This window comes from Oncorhynchus kisutch, linkage group LG14, assembly GCF_002021735.2.
Source record: "Oncorhynchus kisutch isolate 150728-3 linkage group LG14, Okis_V2, whole genome shotgun sequence".
In the NCBI taxonomy this organism is placed as follows: domain Eukaryota; kingdom Metazoa; phylum Chordata; class Actinopteri; order Salmoniformes; family Salmonidae; genus Oncorhynchus; species Oncorhynchus kisutch.
Genome location: NC_034187.2, coordinates 17628962 through 17645208, shown reverse-complemented (window position 1 = coordinate 17645208; position 16247 = coordinate 17628962). Strand labels below are relative to the sequence as shown.

The window sequence follows — 16247 nt, the reverse complement described above, 5'->3', positions numbered from 1 at the left end:
GCCCCTGTGAGAGCGGTAACGAGATGTCTGTGAGCCGGGGCCGAGCGGGGAGCCTCTTTCCGGTGCCCCTGTGAGAGCGGTAACGAGATGTCTGTGAGCCGGACCGAGCGGGAGCCTCTTTCCGGTGCCCCTGTGAGAGCGGTAACGGATGTCTGTGAGCCCGGGCCGAGCGGGAGCCCTCTTTCCGGTGCCCCTGTGAGAGCGGTAACGAGGATGTCTGTGAGCCGAGGCCGAGCGGGTGAAACCCCCCGCCTCTTTCCGGTGCCCATGTGCGACGCGGTAACGAGATGTCTGTTATCTTGGCGAGCGGGCCCTCTTTCCGTGCCCTTGTCGAGAGCGGGGTGGTAAGGATGTCTGTGAGCCCGAGGCGAGCGGGCGCCTCTTTCCGTTGCCCCTTGAGAGAGGTTTTAACGAGATGTCGTGGCCCGGGCGAGCGGGAGCATCTTTCCGGTGCCCCTGTGAGAGCGGTAACGAGATGTCTGTGAGCCCGGGCCGAGCGGGGCGCCTCTTTCCGGTGCCCCTGTGAGAGCGGTAACGAGAGGTCTGTGAGCCGGGCCGAGCGGGCGCCTCTTTCCGGTGCCCCTGTGAGAGCGGTAACGAGAGGTCTGTGAGCCGCGGCCGATTAAGGAGGGCTGCCTCTTATCTGTCCGGTGGCCCCTGTGAGAGCGGTAACGAGATGTCTGTGAGCCCGGGCCGAGCGGGAGAGCCTCTTTCCGGTGCCCCTGTGAGAGGCGGTAAAGAGATGTCTGTGAGCCCGGCCGAGCGGGAGCCTCCTTCCGGTGCCCCTGTGAGAGCGGTAACGAGAGGTCTGTGAGCCCGGGCCGAGCGGGAGCCTCTTTCCGGTGCCCTGTGAGAGCGGTAACGAGAGGTCTGTGAGCCCGGGCCGAGCGGGAGCCTCTTTCCGGTGCCCCTGTGAGAGCGGTAACGAGATGTCTGTGAGCCCGGGCCGATGGCGTGAAATGAAATGGCTATTGATTGAGCTTGATGGCCGATCCAGCTCTTTAAATCACATTAACGACACCACTCTGCAATGGTGGCAAATGAACAGTCAGGACAAGAGGCCCATAGTTATAGAGAGAGAGGGGTGGGTGGGAGGGCACTCGCCAGTGGGTGTCAAACCCCTTAATACACAGATAGAATACACAGGAAGTTAGATACAGCCCCCTTCTCTCTCTCTCTGTCTCCCTTTCTCTCAAGCACCACTTTTGTAAAAAGTGCTATTGGATAATCATTATTACAAAGGCCCTACTGATTAAATTAAATACAATTGCAGCCGGCTGCTTTGAAATTGGTATTTCAATGTCAGATCTCAATGTCATCCCATTTAGTTATACGATACGCTACTCAGAAATATGGTAATGCCAACACAAAAAATTATCTGATCAAATAGAATTGGAGATAAAATGCCTTGCAGGTCACATTTTAGTCTGTTACTATTTTGACAGTAGCCAGGTATCTCCCCCTCTGGCTTGAGTGAGCCAATACTTTTCCTACCTTAGCCTTCCTACCTCCCAGCTCACCTCTTTAACCTCTTTAATGTTGTGTGTTTGTGTGGGTTGGTTCTTCCCTCTCTCCCTCTGTCCTTCCCTCTGTTTCAGTGAGATGACGTCCCTGCCCTGTCTGTCTGTATGTGTGGTGTGATGTGATGTGGGGATGACAGTCCTCTCACCTGAGCCTGAGAGGAGCGAGGGGCTCCAAATCCAGGAACTGTATACTGTAGCACAGTGGTCGGCCCGCGGGGGATTTCTTTTGGCCATTTTAGCAATGTTTTTAAAAAGACTCAAATCAGTTAAGCATAAAATAAGTTTAATTTAGGAAATCTGTTCCCAAGTATTCCCACAGAAAAAAAGAGACGTCATCGTGTATCAATGTAATGGAGGTATGAAATTCTAGTTCTTTTCAAATACAATCTATTTTTGAGCTTAGTTGTGGTCAGTTTGAAGTATACAAACTATTATAATTATTTTCCGGCTCCCCAAAAAAACAACCCGTGAATTAATCTACTCGCCTATCCCTGCTGTTGTACATCTAGAGGTGTCAAATTGGTGACAACCCTCCCTTGCCCCCAGCTTAATCCACTCAGAGCCTTGCAGTGTGCGTCCCAAATGGCACCTTATTCCCTATATGATGCACTACTTTTGAATTGGTGCACTTTTTTTTTTATAATAGCCTTTATTTTGACCGGGAGTCGTGCTGAGACCAAGGTCTCTTTTACAGATGAGCCCTATATCAAACATCACTATACACATCAATACACCAAAAGCGAAACACAATCCTATAAAACAAACACCAACTCCAATTTTAGAGAGTTTTGGAGATTATTCCACAAGTAAGGTGCAAAAAAACTAAAATCAGATTGACCTAATTCAGCATTTCTCAAATGCCACATTTCAAAGTGTTTAAGGTTAAGTTTAGCCATTAACTCCAGATTAAGGTTAGAGTTAAGTTTAGGCATTGAGTCTAAAATATTAAGGTTAGCCATTAACTCTGAATGGTTTGGGATAGGCTTACTTTCAAAAGTAGTGCACTATATAGGGGATATGGCAAACTATATAAGGAATAGGGTACCATTTCACACGGAGCCATGCTATGAGTGTGAACAACTACATTTTGGCTGTTCCTGGATCAGCGTTAGAGTGAGTCACCGAGGGCATCTTCTAGTTACTTATTGAGCTAGGTGTCCCATTCCCCTTCATCCATTCTGCCCAGTGAAGTAGAGCCGTGCCTCATTCAGTACTCCTCTACTTGCTCTCGGTGGCAGGCCGTCAGAAGCATTTAGCCAATGCTGTGTTGTCACGGCACACCTTCAGCACGCTGGTCAGATCAGACCGGGTCCTAATCGCCAGCAACAGGCCGGCCCAAGATCTAAGGAGATGACAATCTAAGGTGAAGATGACTCCAAGCACCTCACTGCATCACTCCCCTGGGATTCCTCAGCCCCCCCCCCTCTTTATTCACCCTCCACCCCCCAACCACTCATAACATCTTCAACAGCATATCCCATCCCCCTCCTCCAGGTCCCCGTTCTCTCATTATTTTATATATACAGTGCATTCGGGAAAGTATTCAGACCCCTTGACTTTTTCTTTATCAATCTACACACAATGCCCCATACCCCATAATGGCAAAGCCAAAATGGGTTTTCAGAAATGTTTGCAAATGTTTTTTTTTAAACTTTACAAAAAAATATCACATTTACATAAGTATCATATCCTTTACTCAGCACTTTGTTGACGCACCTTTGGCTACGATTACAGCCTCACGTCTTCTTGGGTATGACGTTACAAGCTTGGCACACCTGTATTTGGGTAGTCCTCCCATTCTTCTCTGCAGATCCTCCCAAGCTCTGTCAGGTTGGATGGGGAGCGTTGCTGCACAGCTATTTTCAGGTCTCTCCAGAGATCGGATTCAAGTCTGGGCTCTGGCTGGGCCACTCAAGGACATTCAGAGACATATTCCAAAGCCTCTCCTGTGTTGTCTTGGCTGCGTGCTTAAGGACAGATTTCCACCAGTCTAATGTCCATTGCTTGTTTCTTGGCCCAAGCAAGTCTCTTCTTCTTATTGGTGTCCTTTAGTAGTGGTTTCTTTGCAGCAATTCGACCATGAAGGCCTAATTCACGCAGTCTCCTCTGAACAGTTGTTGAGATGTGTCTGTTACTTGAACATTTATTTGGGCGGCATTCTGAGGTGCTGTTAACTCTAATGAACGTATCCTCTGCAGCAGAGGTAACTCTGGGTCTTTCCTGTGGCGGTCCTCACGAGAGCCAGTTTCATCATAGCGCTTGGTGGTTTTTGTGACTGCACTTGAAGAAACTTTCAAAGTTCTTGAAATTTCCCATATTGACTGACCTTCATGTTTTAAAGTAATGCTGGACTGTCATTTCTCTTTACTTATTTGAGCTGTTCTTGCCATAATATGGACTTGGTCTTTTACCAAATAGGGATATCTTCTGTATACCACCCCTACCTTGTCACAACATAACTGATTGGCTCAAACGCATTAAGAAGAAATTCCACAACTTAACTTTTAACAAGGCACACCTGTTAATTGAAATGAATTCCAGGTGATTACCTAATGAAGCTGGTTGAGAGATACTTTGAAGAATCTCAAATATAAAATATATTTTGATTTGTTTAATACTTTTTTTTGGTTGGTTACTACATGATTACACATGTTATTTCATAGTTTTTACGTCTTCACTATTCTACAATGTAGAAAATAGTAAAAATAAACAAAAACCCTGGAATGAGTAGTAGGTGTGTCCAAACTTTTGACTGGTACTGTATATACTGTATACATATTATCTCTCTCTGAATGTGAATCATCCCTTTAAATAAAACAACTCAGTAGCCTATGTTGGATTTCTGTATGTTGGATTTCTGTATGTTGGATTTCTGTATGTTGGATAGTTTTTTACAGATACAGATCTTTAATGTCCCAATATTTCAGGTTAGATGGTAAAGATACTGTAGAGGGAAGTGGAGAGGAATGTGATGTAATAAGTCGAGTGTAGCACAGCTTGAGGAATTATGAAGGGTGCTTGGAGGTTGTGTCAGATGTTTGTATGATGTGGGGACTGGGACTTTTTGTTGTTGTTGTGATGTTCAGAGAGAGAGAGACTCAACCAAATCATAAGAAAATAAAAATATCATTACTTGACACATTGGAAAGAATCAACAAAAAATAGAGCAAACTAGAATGCTATTTGGCCCTAAACAGAGAGTACACAGTGGCAGAATACCTGACCACTGTGACAGAACCAATATGAAGGAAAGCTTTGACTATGTACAGAGTCAGTGAGCATAGCCTTGCTATTGAGTAAGGTCGACGTAGGCAGACCTGGCTCTCGAGAAGACAGGCTACGTGCTCACTGCCCACAAAATTAGGTGGAAACTGAGCTGCACTTCCTAACCAAATGTATGACCATATTAGAAACACATATATCCCTCAGATTACACAGACCCACAAAGATTTAGGTAAAAAAACGAATCCAATTTTGATAAACACCCATATCTATTGGGTGAAATACCACAAGAAAAGGGCAACCAGTGAAGAACAAACACCATTGTAAATACAACCCATATTTATGTTTATTTATTTTCCCAGAGCTTCAAGTTGAACGTGGACAGTCACTGCTCCCTGAAAGACTGTGTTAATGTTTTGTAATCTGTGTTGCAGAGCTTCAAGTTGAACGTGGACAGTCACTGCTCCCTGAAAGACTGTGTTAACGTTTTGTAATCTGTGTTGCAGAGCTTCAAGTTGAACGTGGACAGTCACTGCTCCCTGAAAGACTGTGTAGTGGAGGAAGGCAGGCAGCTGCTGGAAATCATCCTCTACCACAGTACGGCTCTCACTGCTCGCAACCCTCTCATTTATTATTAATGTTTATATTAACATACTGACCTTCAGAATGTATACATCTTAAAGTAACTGCTTCTCAAGCAAGGGGAAGGGGGGAAAGAAACAGCTTTTTCCAACATACATTACCAATGGTATTGTATCTGCAATGGATTGTGAGTTCGGACAGGCTGGGAGTGATTGGTGCTTGTGACTGGGTCGAGAAAAGATAGAGGAGAGGTGGAAAGAGGAGAGGGAGCGCAGCGCTGTGTATTTGAAGCGAGCGAGTAGGAGAGAGAAAAAGTGAGGGAGGGAGGCGCTGTATATAATATTAATTTTGTGGGCGCTTATATTTGATTTGTCCTACTTAACACATGTACAAGTTTGTATAATACACGTGTGAATTGGAAATGTGGTTTATTTTCATATTCCAACTCCCCGAGACACCCTCGGAGAGTGGGGTCACGGCCAGGGTCATGATGAGGGAGTAAGAGCGATAGAAAAAGAGAGGGAGCGATTGAGGGAGGTGCTGTGTTTATGAAGATAGGTGGAATTAGAAACAGCAGGGCCTGAGTTAGAGGCCATCTTCCAGACGTTTTCTCCCCTCTGCTGGGCCGATTATTCACCTAAAGCTTCCAGCCAGTCAGCCAGCCAGCCAGCAAATCTATCCCCTTACTTCCTGCACTGCAGACACTAATACCTGGTTTCCTAGCAACTCTGCAGATCACTCATGATCATTCCATAGGTATGAGCGGTGTGTGACATTGTTGAGCAGCCAGTCACTAGATAGATAGTGTGTGTGCGTGCGTGGATTACAGGGTCACATTCTGCCTTGGCTCATTCATCTTGATTTGATCACTTTGTTCAAACAGGATTTGTGTGAATCATGGCTGCTGGGACAGTGTCCTGCTGGTAGAGAGACAGACAGGGCTGGAGGAACACTGATGGTTCTGCAGATGGACGCAGTGTGTTGTGGGAGGGATTTAACTCTAAACCAGCTACTCATCTCATGCAGCACACATACTGGTGTGTTCATATACTGTACATTAGTTGGCATACTGTATGACAGATCACATACGCATCTGTGTTCAGGTTAGAGAGAGCAAAGTGGACCACTGAAGAATTCGTGATCATATCAAATAAAGAGCAATTACTTCACTCACATTTAAAAGACTAATAAACATGACATGGTACAGGTATATAACAATAATAATAATAATAATAATGATAAATACCAGTACATCAGTGAATGAAGGATTATAGGAGGGTGGGTGGGTCAGAATGAAAGTAAGTTCAAAGGTCGTGGCTAATCCAGACTCTTTCTCTCTCTCTATTGTCTATCATTATAGGCCTGAGGGACATGCTCCAGATGGTCGTACACCAGTGGCAGCAACTCCAGAGGCAGATCCGCCGCCAGCACAGCTGGATGCTGCGGACTCTGGACGCCATCAAAGCCCACATCCTGGCCACTGAGGCCGAGGCCTCTCAGGAGGCAGAGACCACGGGCCCGCTGGCCAGCCCAAAGGTAAACTATCCACACGGACTACATTTCCTTATATCCCCCATATCCCACCGCCCTCCCGCCCGTGTCTGTCCTCCTGCCGACCCGCGTGCCTGTCCTCCTGTCACTGACTGAAGTCCTCTCCGTCTCCTTTCCTCTCCCTCTCGCCCGGGGCTATCCAGTGCACGCTCAGCAAAATAAACAAACAGAAGGGGAGATGGGAAGGGGTTGGTGCTATTAGCATAAGAAACAGCTAAAGTAAAGCTTCCCAGTTAGACGTTACTGGGGGTGAAGGGGGACACACGTAGATGTGCATGATGTGAATATTACATATTTCATAAATAAACTCTAAAGCAATGGTGGTGGCTGCATGAATCATTTGAGAAGTCAAAATGCAGCAAACACACACAGGAACAATAGACAAAACTCACACACATATTTGTAGCTCAAAATGTGTGAAACCCACTTTGTTCTTTGCATTTAATGTGTAATTACCAGCATTGTCATTCTAGGTTACGATTGCTCATTGTTTAATTGCCAATTGTGATTTAGTCATTTATATTCCGATCTGACTTCAGTGGATGGAGGCATCCTTTCCACTTACCCAGAGAGACCCAGGCAGAGAGAGACAAAAGTATTTGTGTTTGTGCATCAAAAGGATATGAGCAGCCGTGTCAGAGCATCAGCACAGCTCGGCAGGATTTCCCAGGGGGCCGTGCAATGTGGAGGCACAATCTTCACAGCGCCGCACATCGCCCTTCCTTCTTCTGACCATAATCTCTTCTGTTTCATCTGAACCAAATTAGAAACTCAATCCCTTTTCCTTTCCTCTCCTCTCCTCGCATCCCTCTTTTCACGTTGTAGGCAACAACATAAATAATCCTGCTGCTTTTAAATTGTTTTGTTGCAATTAGAAATCACCACAATCAGTGTGATCAGTCAGCTCTGACATCCATTAGCTGCTTGGTTGCAGCAAATTAACACAGAGACGAGCCAGTGATTCATTATCTCATAGCTGTTAATGAAGATCAGATGCATTGCCTAATTAGAGGGTGGCCGTTGTGGTGGGGGTAAGGTCAGGGAAGGAGCTACAAATCTCCTCTCAGCACTGAGTATTTAGACCCGTCCTGACTCTCTGACGCGGGAGCACGGGGTTGGGTAAATTTGATAGGACGATGTTGACAGGGGAAAGATGAGAGGTGTCATCTTCTGATCTGAGGGATGGATGACGGGGTTGATGTCATCCAAACCATGGGATGATAAGTTACAGGTCTGGTCCAGGTTGTGTTTGTTGTTCATCCATCAGGCGCTATGACGAGTCATTGTCAATGTAGGAGGTTCGTCCAAGGTTATTTTAATGTGTGTGTGCTGCAGAGATGTTAGCTTGTTATAACGGTGAGCTTGTGTACCTAATAACACCCATATACTTTATACTTTACAGCTTATACTTTACAGCTTTATATGTTGGGAATTCATTGTTAAAACCAATATCAAATTGTTATGATTTAGAACAATGACAATATTTATTTCCAGTGTCCCATAAATGTTTTATGTGTCTAAAACAACAGGTGCTCTTTGAGGTCATTAATTTACAGCGTGTAAAAATGATAGATGGAAGAGCAATGCAACATGTCACGAGACACAAACGTTGCCTCCATTAAGGTGTGTATGAAGCAAGGCGCGTCTCTCCTGGCGCCCATACCGGTTTGTTGTTATTGCGGAGAGCAGATGCTCCTGCCGTTGTCTCTCCGTGTTGATGTTCCCGAATCTCAATAATTTTCCATGGGACCATAAAGTTTTGAACATTTTGAACATGGCTAGATGCTGGTCAAATGGTAATCCTGAGGGAACCTTGTCTTATTCCCCTCTAATTCAATTGTTGGGGAAGATCAGACAGAGACGCTTCAGTCTCAAAAACAGCGCCGCACCCCAGGCAAATAATGGGGTCTTTCCACGAAAATAATGCCTTTTGCATCCATTTGATAGCTCTACATTTTTTGTGTGTATATTACCCCTTTTTCTTCCCAATTTCAATTCTGTTTCATCGCTGTAACTCCCCAACGGGCTCAGGAGGTGAAGGTCGAGTCATGCATCCTCCAAAACATGACCCACCAAGCCGCACTTCTTAACACCCTCTCGCTTTACCTGGAAGCCAGCCCCAGCAATGTGTCGGAGGAAACACTGTTCAACTTCGACTACCGAAGTCAGCCTGCAGGTGCCTGGTCCCCCACAAGGAGTCACTAGGCACATTTGGGCAGTCTTGATACAAAATGTTGAACAGTAACACCATGGTTCATTGGATCAGTCTAGAACTTTGCACATATACTGCTTCCATCTAGGGAACAAAATCTAAATTGCACCTGGGCTGGTATAATACGTTATGGCCTTTCTCTTGCATTTCAAAGATGATGGCACAAAAAAATATCAGTGTTATATTCTCCTACATTCCTTTCACATTTCCACAAACTTCTAAAAAAAAAGTGTGTCCTTTTAAAAATAAAAAAAGTGTTTCCTTTCAAATGGTACCAAGAATATGCATATCCTTGCTTCAGGGCCTGAGCCAAAGGCAGTTAGATTTGGGTATATAATTTTAGGCGAAAATTGAAAAAAGGGGCGAATCCTTAAGAGGTAAAAAATGACCCTCCACTATGTTTAACAGCAGACAAAACCCCCTAAAATATATTTTTTCGACTTGACATTTTTATGACTCCTCCTAGTGACACCAAAAAAAGTGAAACATCGCCATGGTCCATATTTCCATGAACTCTGTACACCACCAGGGTACAAAGATTGTCTTGGGGTCATTTTTGACCCAGCAGTTATAAAATAATTTACACATTACAAAAACCACAAAGACACACATATATATATATACACACACAATAAGACATTGAGATTGTGTGCTACTGATTGAACTCAGACAAAACTAAAACTTTATTGTGCATGTGCAGTATCTCCCCTCCACGACCCCACACATGACTCAAGTTCACAGACAAAATAAAAAAGAATTTCAGACAAAATAAAAATTTCTTGAAAGCATTGTTTACTAATGGGGAATGCAGTCAGAGGCTATAAAGGTGCTACAGATGACAGTCCCCCCAGTTCTCTCTTTGCTGAAGCCATGAGTGCACATTTCAGTGCCCAACAGGTCGTAGATCAGATTTTTTTTTCAGATGTCCAGGAGGAACAAGAGAACATTGATTTAGAAGAGGAGGTATCTGAAGAAGAATATGGGGAAGAATACAACCCAGAGCACGATGCATCATCTTCAGATGAAGAAGAAATCCCCCAAACTGAAAGAGATTTTTGTCAAAGAACAGCTAAATAACATGTCCTTGTGAACATATGACAGCCAGGGCAGGATGGCAGCACAAAATGTCATAAGGACGACCCCAGGGCCTACAAGACATGCAGTTGCCCATGCCCAGGACATTGCCTCAACATTCTACATGTTTATCAAACCAGCCATTGAAAAAATCATCCTGGAGATGACATTTGGAGGGTTTCCATTAATATGGAGACAACTGGAAAAGGATGGATGAGATTGACCTGCGTGCCTACATAGGGCTGCTAATCTTAGCGGATGTGTATCGGTCCCGAGGCGAGGTTACATGCACTCTCTGGGATGTAGAGAGTAGAAGGGTGATTTCCCGTGCCACGATGCCATTGGAAGTCTTTCACACTTTCTCAAGAATGCTATGATTTGATAACCGTGTGTCAAGACCTGCAAGACGTGTGAGAGACAAACTGGCGGCCATAAGAGAGGTCTGGGAGAAGAGTGTCTGCCATACCTCTACAACCCTGGGCCTGAAGTAACAGTGGATGAGCAACTGGTTCCATTCAGAGGTACATTTTTATTTTCATATCTGTAATGTAAGTGATTTTCACTGATTGTTTTCTGTGACACTGATACTAATTACTGATAGTAATCCCTTTTGTCCTTTCCGGCAGTATATGCCCAGCAAGCCAGCAAAGTATGGCATCAAGATATGGGTGGCCTGTGATGCACAATCCAGCTACGCTTGGAAGATGCAAGTCTACACAGGGAAGCCGACCTAGTGGAGGCCCGGAGAAGAAGCAGTGGATGCGGGTTGTGATTTATATGACAGATGGACTCAGGGGGCACAATGCCACATGAGACAATTACTTCACCTCTTATGAACTCAGCCAGCAGCTCCTGAAGAGGAAGATCACCATGGTTGGCACAGTTAGAAAGAACAAGCCTGAGCTCCCCCCTGCACTCCTTGCAACAAGGGGGAGAGAGGACTTCTCATCAAAGTTTGCCTTCACCCCCACCACCACTCTAGTTTCTTACCTCCCAAAGAGGAACAAGAATGTGGTCATCCTGAGCACACTGCACAAAATGGCTGAGATCAGGGATCGTGAGGACAGGAAGCCAGCCATCATCCTGGACTACAACCACAAAGGAGTCGTGGACAACCTGGACAAGGTGATTGGAACTTACAGCTGCAGCAGGATGACTGCCCACTGGCCCATGGTCATCTTCCATAACGTCATTGATGTGGCATCATACAATGCTTTTGTGATATGGAACAAAATCAACACTACCTGGATGCCTGATAAGTGGAACAAGAGGAGGGTGTTCCTGGGGCAGCTGGTAAAGGCACTTGTAACCCCACCTCTGCAGCGCTTGTGAAAGCTGTTCAGGGGGCTGAATCTTGTCCAGATCCACCTGAGGCTACAGCTGGGGCAGGCAAGAGGAGGAGATGCCAATTCTTCCCCCCAAAGAAGGACTGTAAAACAAATACTATGTGCTGCACATGTGAGAAATATATCTGCAAAGTCCGTGCACACACACTTGCATACTGTCCTACATGTGCTAATTAGAGTTGATTGATTTATGTTCTTCACGTTTTCATGTATTTATCTTATTTTATTCTTATTGTTGTTGTTTATACACCTTGTGAGTGGGTGCAATGGTTAAACAAATGTGAGGAGACTAGCATTTTGTAGTTGAATTCCTCCTTGTACAGTATTTAAGAATATATCACTATGTTGCCAAAAAGGTTCAAGACTGTTAGTGTTTCCCTTCAATAAAATGCATTCAAAACTAGTTTTCTGCACATTTCTGCTACTTTCTAAGTGCTATCTCTTGCAAAAGAGATGCGGTAACTTTAGCAATAATAATAATAAACCTCTAGTAAAGAAAACAATTATGACAGGTGTGTTGTAATAAAAACGAGTGGTGTCCACTGATTAAATGCAGTCTTTCTGCATTGTGAAGAGGGAAAACCCAGATATTCACAACGTTTGTGATGAATGACAGGTTGTTTCTTCATGCAAAATAGATTTGGAGTTTAAAAAACAATTAAGCTACTTTATTTTAGGAGTTTAGTGAAGGCGAGTCATGTTTGACCCTTAGGACATGGGGAGTATACAGAATGTTAAGACTACAACAAGGGTTAAGAATGATGGAGGCCACTGTTCTTGGGGACCTTCGATGCTGCAAAAATGTTTGGGTATCCTTCTCCAGATCTGTGCCTCGACACAATCCTGTCTCGGAGCTCTACGGACAATTCCTTCGACCTCATGGCTTGGTTTTTGCTCTGACATGCACTGTTAACTGTGGGACCTTATACAGACAGGTGTGTGCCTTTCCAAATCATGTCCAATCAATTGCATTTACCACAGGTGGACTCCAATCAAGTTATAGAAACATCTCAATTATGATTAATGGAAACAGGATGCAACTGAGCTCAATTTCGAGTTTCATAGCAAAGGGTCTGAACTTATGCAAATAAGGTATTTCTGTTTGTTTTTTCTAAAAACCTGTTTTCGGTTCATTATGGGATATTGTGTGTAGATTGATTAGGAAAAACATTTATTTAATCCATTTTAGAATAACAACATTTGGAAAAAGAGTAGTGGTCTGTAATACTTTCTGAATGCACTGTACTGTAGGGAGTAGGCTGCCATTTGGATGCACCCCAGAACATTTGGTATTCATGGTAACAAAAAAAGTTACATTTCTATACTTGGGAATGCCGGCTATATTGTTGTAGGGTTATTTTTCATTGCCAGCCACCAGAAGGATGCACAACTCCGGGAATCCAACCAATACACACACTCCCCATGTTATGTCCCAAAGCTTTACACAGAGTTATGGAAGAACATAGCCTATTCTGTACATGATTCATGTAAACACAGTACATTTGAATTTCAGATAAGAGGAGATTACTCTTACAAGGGAACTTCTGTGTGTGTTCAGATTGCCTCTGTGATGTTAACATGGGTTATATATTATTGTGGAATCAAGTTAAAGCTATGTTCTAAGTCACCCAGGCTTTGTCTCAAATGGCTCCCTATAGTGCACTACTTTTCACCAGAGCCCTATGGGCCCTGGTCAAAAGTAGTGCCCTATAAAGGGAATAGGGTGCCATTTGGGATGCAGCTCTACTCTTTAGTGGCGGTGGTGTGTGATGCGTCCCTCCCTGAGCCCTGGTGGTTTGGCCAGCAGAACATAACAGTGTAATATTCAGGAGCTGTCTGTCTGTCATATCACAGGGATTGCAGCAGTAGGCTCTGTCTCTGTGCCTCTGACTCTCTCACTCACAGTCTCTGTGGATGGCAGAACTGACAGGTGTTGACCACACACACAAACAAACATGCATGCATGGACTCGCACGCACGCCCACAAACACGTTCCAACGCATATGGGCCTAAGCGCACACTCACGCGCAGGCACACACATTTTAATGTCCCTTGCTCTCATCCCCCGTGATTCTCCTTTCACCTCCTCATCATGCTCCAATGTTCATGCTATAAATGACACAGCCACAGCCCCATCATCAATTCTCTCTCCACTTACGGTTGTCATTCATGTTGATAAGCTAGCTGGTGATTCTCTCTGAGACAAAAATATTCTGCAATTTGAACAGTTTCAACATGGAAATACATTTGTGAAATTGTAGCATAATTGTTAGCTAACATCATTGACATTTACCGAAACTTTGGTGATGTGTGTTATTTGTCAAAAGTATGCTTTAGATCTTGTGTCCGTTAATCCGTCCGCCAGTCCGTATATCTGTCAGTCTGTCTGTCTGTGCCCAGAGTTGGAACGCACCATATCTCTCGAGAAGCAGGTGTGGATGGGCCCTTCCTTCCTCTCAGTAACCCCATCACTCTGCCAGTGATCCCTTCAGATTAGGCCATGTTCGTTTGGGCACGGGCGACACAAATCCAGTTAACCAGCTTGACGAAACAGCCCCAAGTCAGTGACCAAACGACACCCTGCACTCTGGGGATATTTGGGCACGTTACCATTACCATGCCTCCACCACATCACATTATAGCTTCATCAGAGTAGGTGTTGGGTATCCTACCCACCGCTTCCTCCATCGCCCCCAGTGGTACAATATCTAGGTCCTCAGAGTGGGATTATTCAGGTCATCTGTGCCCTGCCAGGTGTCAGTGGCATATACTAATGCTAGCCTGGCTGCCTGTGTGTGTATGTATGTAAAAGCAGCAGGGCCTTATCTGCTGCTGCTCCCAGACAGCTTGTCTGCCCCAGGGCCCACATTTCACCCAGCCGGCCCTGCTGACTGCAGTGCAGTGGGGGAGAGACGTGGGCGGAAGAGTGGGAGGGAGGAGCAGGATGAGTGGGGGACAGGGGCAAGGAAAGGGGGGGAGACAGGGCAGAGGTAGAGAGACCGGAGGGGGTGAGGGACCACCGTTGCCGTCATCATCATCAATCATTCTGTTCACTGGAAATACAGTATGTTAACAAGTGCTATGCCACACCAGAGATATGCCACACCAGAGATATGCCACACCAGAGATATGCCACACCAGAGATATGCCACACCAGAGATATGCCACACCAGAGATATGCCACACCACTACGCTGCATATGGAGCGGGTCTTAGGTATATCAAGGTTACAGCATGGTTATAACTGACCCCAGGTTATTGCTGCATGGTGGACATTTTATGAAAGGAAGTGTGGCACTGAAAAACAGGACAGGGACAGGTCTGGGGAGAAGTTTCAGTCTGGGCAGACTGCTGCCTAACCCCTTCAGCCCCATGTTGATGAGCCGAGATTCTGGGTTTACCCGGCTTCATGACTGAACTTGTGTTGGGTGATGCAGTAGCGTTACCATTACGTATTACTCTTTTTACTTTATATTATAGATTATAGTGCCTTGGTGAGTTAGTGAATTGTTGATATAGTCCCAAAATGTTTAACATGTCAGCAATTATGTTTTCAAGATATACAGTGGGGCAAGAAAGTATTTAGTCAGCCACCAATTGTGCAAGTTCTCCCACTTAAAAAGATGAGAGAGGCCTGTAATTTTCATAGGTACACTTCACTTCAACTATGACAGACAAAATGAGAGGGAAAAAAATCCATAAAATCACATTGTAGGATTTTTCATGAATTTATTTGCAAATTATGGTGGGAAAAAAGTATTTGGTCACCTACAAACAAGCAAGATTTCTGGCTCTCACAGACCTGTAACTTCTTCTTTAAGAGGCTCCTCTGTCCTCCACTGGTTACCTGTATTAATGGCACCTGTTTGAACATGTTATCAGTATAAAAGACACCTGTCCACAACCTCAAACAGTCACACTCCAAATTTCACTATGGCCAAGACCAAAGAGCTGTCAAAGGACACTAGAAACAAAATTGTAGACCTGCACCAGGCTGGGAAAACTGAATCTGCAATAGGTAAGCAGCTTGGTTTGAAGAAATCAACCGTGGGAGCAATTATTAGGAAATGGAAGACATACAAGACCACTGATAATCTCCCTCGATCTGGGGCTCCACGCAAGATCTCACCTCGTGGGGTAAAAATTATCACAAGAACGGTGAGCAAAAATCCCAAAACCACACGGGGGGACCTAGTGAATGACCTGCAGAGAGCTGGGACCAAAGTAACAAAGCCTACCATCAGTAACACACTACGCCGCCAGGGACTCAAATCCTGCAGTGCCAGACGTGTCCCCCTGCTTAAGCCAGTACATGTCCAGGCCCGTCTGAAGTTTGCTAGAAAGCATTTGGATGATCCAGAAGAAGATTGGGAGAATGTCATATGGTCAGATGAAACCAAAATAGAACTTTTTGGTAATAACTCAACTCGTCGTGTTTGGAGGACAAAGAATGCTGAGTTGCATCCAAAGAACACCATACCTACTGTGAAGCATGGGGGTGGAAACATCATGCTTTTGGGCTGTTTTTCTGCAAAGGGACCAGGACGACTGATCCGTGTAAAGGAAAGAATGAATGGGGCCATGTATCGTGAGATTTTGAGTGAAAACCTCCTTCCATCAGCAAGGGCATTGAAGATGAAACGTGGCTGGGTCTTTCAGCATGACAATGATCCCAAACACACCGCCCGGGCAACGAAGGAGTGGCTTCGTAAGAAGCATTTCAAGGTCCTGGAGTGGC

The 16247-nt window shown here is 44.9% G+C and overlaps 1 protein-coding gene across 2 annotated transcripts in view; it reads left to right on the top strand.

Moving 5' to 3' along the window:
* The window catches only part of LOC109904581 (A-kinase anchor protein 6), a 150639-nt gene that overhangs the window by 17786 nt on the left and 116606 nt on the right, over positions 1–16247 (top strand). For both annotated transcript variants that reach the window (XM_031787944.1, XM_031787945.1), the window contains exons 3-4: positions 5252–5342; positions 6688–6863. In XM_031787944.1, the coding sequence (XP_031643804.1) occupies positions 5252–5342; positions 6688–6863 (267 nt within the window). The remainder of the gene's footprint in view (positions 1–5251; positions 5343–6687; positions 6864–16247) is intronic.